This window comes from Porites lutea, chromosome 2, assembly GCF_958299795.1.
Source record: "Porites lutea chromosome 2, jaPorLute2.1, whole genome shotgun sequence".
In the NCBI taxonomy this organism is placed as follows: Eukaryota; Metazoa; Cnidaria; class Anthozoa; order Scleractinia; family Poritidae; genus Porites; species Porites lutea.
Window position 1 is genome coordinate 22,604,142 of NC_133202.1, and position 2,500 is coordinate 22,606,641.

The window sequence follows — 2,500 nt, forward strand, 5'->3', positions numbered from 1 at the left end:
TCAGTACATAGAGCAATTTAAAAATCGGCTTTTAATAAGCCGCCACAAATGCATTTCAAGTGTACTGTCAGTGGCGGATCTAGACCTTTGGGCCTCAGTTTGGTCTAAAAATAAGTGGGCGCCACTGACTGTAGTCAAAAAACAATACAAGAATAGTCCCAGGTTACTGGGGTCAATGAAATTGACATGTAACGGGCATTTTAATTTTCTAGATTTCTAACGAGTGGCCGTATTAACGGGATGAAATTGTCTATTGTTTCGGATTTTTAAAAAACGTGGCCGTTGGCCGTATCAATAGGTGACCGTATTACCGAGGTGGCCGTCAAGGCGGGGTCTCATTATAGTTGTTTCTTGACAAGAGAGGATCATTCTAGATTATACTGATGACGATCGCAATCATGATGATGGTGCTAATTATTAGCTTATTCGAGGTCATAATAAGTAACAGCAAAAAAGGGTGCAAGTTGGGAAACTGAATTTACGGTAAAGCCGTAAGCTAAGCTAAACTATCTCAATATCTTAGCAAGAGGAAAGTCAATAAAAGAAAATACATAAATACCTTAATACATAACTACTTATTAAATACATAACGGCATAAAAACCATCACAACCTTCAGCCCATCTCGCGCCCAATAGACAGTATTCGTATACTCCGACAGTCCTGGGACGAGTAGGCCTTGATCATGAATGCGAGGCTCATGCGGGGAATTCTCGCCGAGAGGACAAACAAATATGAGAAAACTGCGGCTGAGTTTGCCGAATTTAAGGAAAATTTTTAACATTGTAAAGTTCCTAAGGGCTTAAATACTTGAGAGATCATTATTTCAAACAACAAAAGGAAGATCTGCTCATTATTACTAAGAAAAACAGCCATCCTAACCATAATTACATTGATGAGAAGAGTGCTTGGTGACCGAGTTCATAATTTACATGTAATATAAACAGAGATGTTCTAAAACTCCCCGAAGCTATTTTATTGAAATTTTCAGTGTCCTTTAAACATTTTGATGAATACCTTTTATTCAAATAGACCTGATTATCGAAAGCTTGCGATAAAGTTAACAGTGATGTTATCACACCTAGTTGCAGTTGAAATTTTCTAACAGAGCGGATGCAAAATCTTGTGTATTTGAAGTAAACCAAACGACTCATTCAGTGGATAATTACTTATCAGGACGGGGCTTAGCGTTCTGCACACAGTCCATGTGCATTTTAAGGAAGTTAATCCGGTTTGAACAAAGATGACTCGGTAAAGTTTATTTTTAAATTTAAGTTACATTATCTTCGATAACAACTGTGCGGGAGTACAAAAACCTTCACGCAGTTGAACAATGAGTTTGGTACAGACGATAATACTGAGCAGTTTAAACTCCACACTACAGATACACACTAGTGAAAAAGAAGAATAATAAGAATAAAATTATATAAAAAGGATTCGAGTATTGACATTTTGACACAATATACCATTTTCTTGATTACTTCTTGTTTCTTCTTTTTGCTTCGTGGCTTTTTAAATTTTGCTGTTAGGACGACCAGCTCTTCCCAAAGTTTTGTTTTTTGAAACAGATATCCTTTTAACTTACCCGTAAAGTTTCAGCTTTTAAATCTTGCAGTTTTTTGCTGATTTCTATCGTTTTGCAGCGATCCAGCCGCGACTAACCAATGTTTTTTTGTGTTTTTTGCCAAAAAGTTCCCCTCTTTAGCCTCGCAATCATGCCGTAAAGTCTCTCGTCCCAGGGCCGTCGGGGAATACGACTATCGTCTATTCTCAGGCCGAAAAGGAATAACTTTACCCGTAGAAATTGCTTCATATTTAAGGTCCCGCTGCTTGGTTTCATTCGTTGATATTTATTTAATGGCTTGTTGAGAAAGGTCGATTGCTCATTCAAAACGTCCGAATTTTTAACATCGGCCCCAATAAAGCGAATTAAAAGGTTGGGGCTGTAAAGTAAAACATTTTTCATGGTTTTGTATTACTATTAGGTGCAAATTGCAGCAAACGAACATCATCGCACGCATCATGCCAGTATAAGTGAACCTGAATAATGAAGATGCATGGCGAACATAAATATGCACTGTCACGTAATTAAAAGCTCAATGGCAGTAGGGTTAAAAGATGCTGTCATCAGAAAAATATCATGGTATAAAAAGGGACCGACATTCAGCAACAAGTGTGAGAACTTACGTGAATTTTCCCCTTATCCTTTCCATCACCAGATGTATCCAAATTCCAGACACATTGCTTCCATCTCCTTTTGAGTCCTTCGTCACCACGTTCCCCTTTCTGACCCGAGGGACCTACATCGCCTTTTATGCCATCTCTTCCGTCACGCCCGGGAATTCCCTGGGAAGAGGGAACACCCGGTACTCCAGGTGTTTCCGGCGTTCCTGGAGGACCAGCCGGACCTTGAATCGGGCATGTTACGGTGCATGAATTGTCACACTGCTCATGGAAAAAAGCGAAAAACGGATTTACATGTAGATATAGTTAAGTAAAAAA

At 38.9% G+C, this 2,500-nt stretch overlaps 1 protein-coding gene across 1 annotated transcript in view; it reads right to left on the reverse strand.

Moving 5' to 3' along the window:
• Positions 1 to 2,500, reverse strand: part of LOC140925850 (collagen triple helix repeat-containing protein 1-like) — a gene marked incomplete at its 5' end in the record, with an annotated part of 6,582 nt that overhangs the window by 1,300 nt on the left and 2,782 nt on the right. Inside the window, one exon of the mRNA XM_073375698.1 lies at positions 2,186 to 2,443. Coding sequence (XP_073231799.1) covers positions 2,186 to 2,443 — 258 coding nt within the window. The remainder of the gene's footprint in view (positions 1 to 2,185; positions 2,444 to 2,500) is intronic.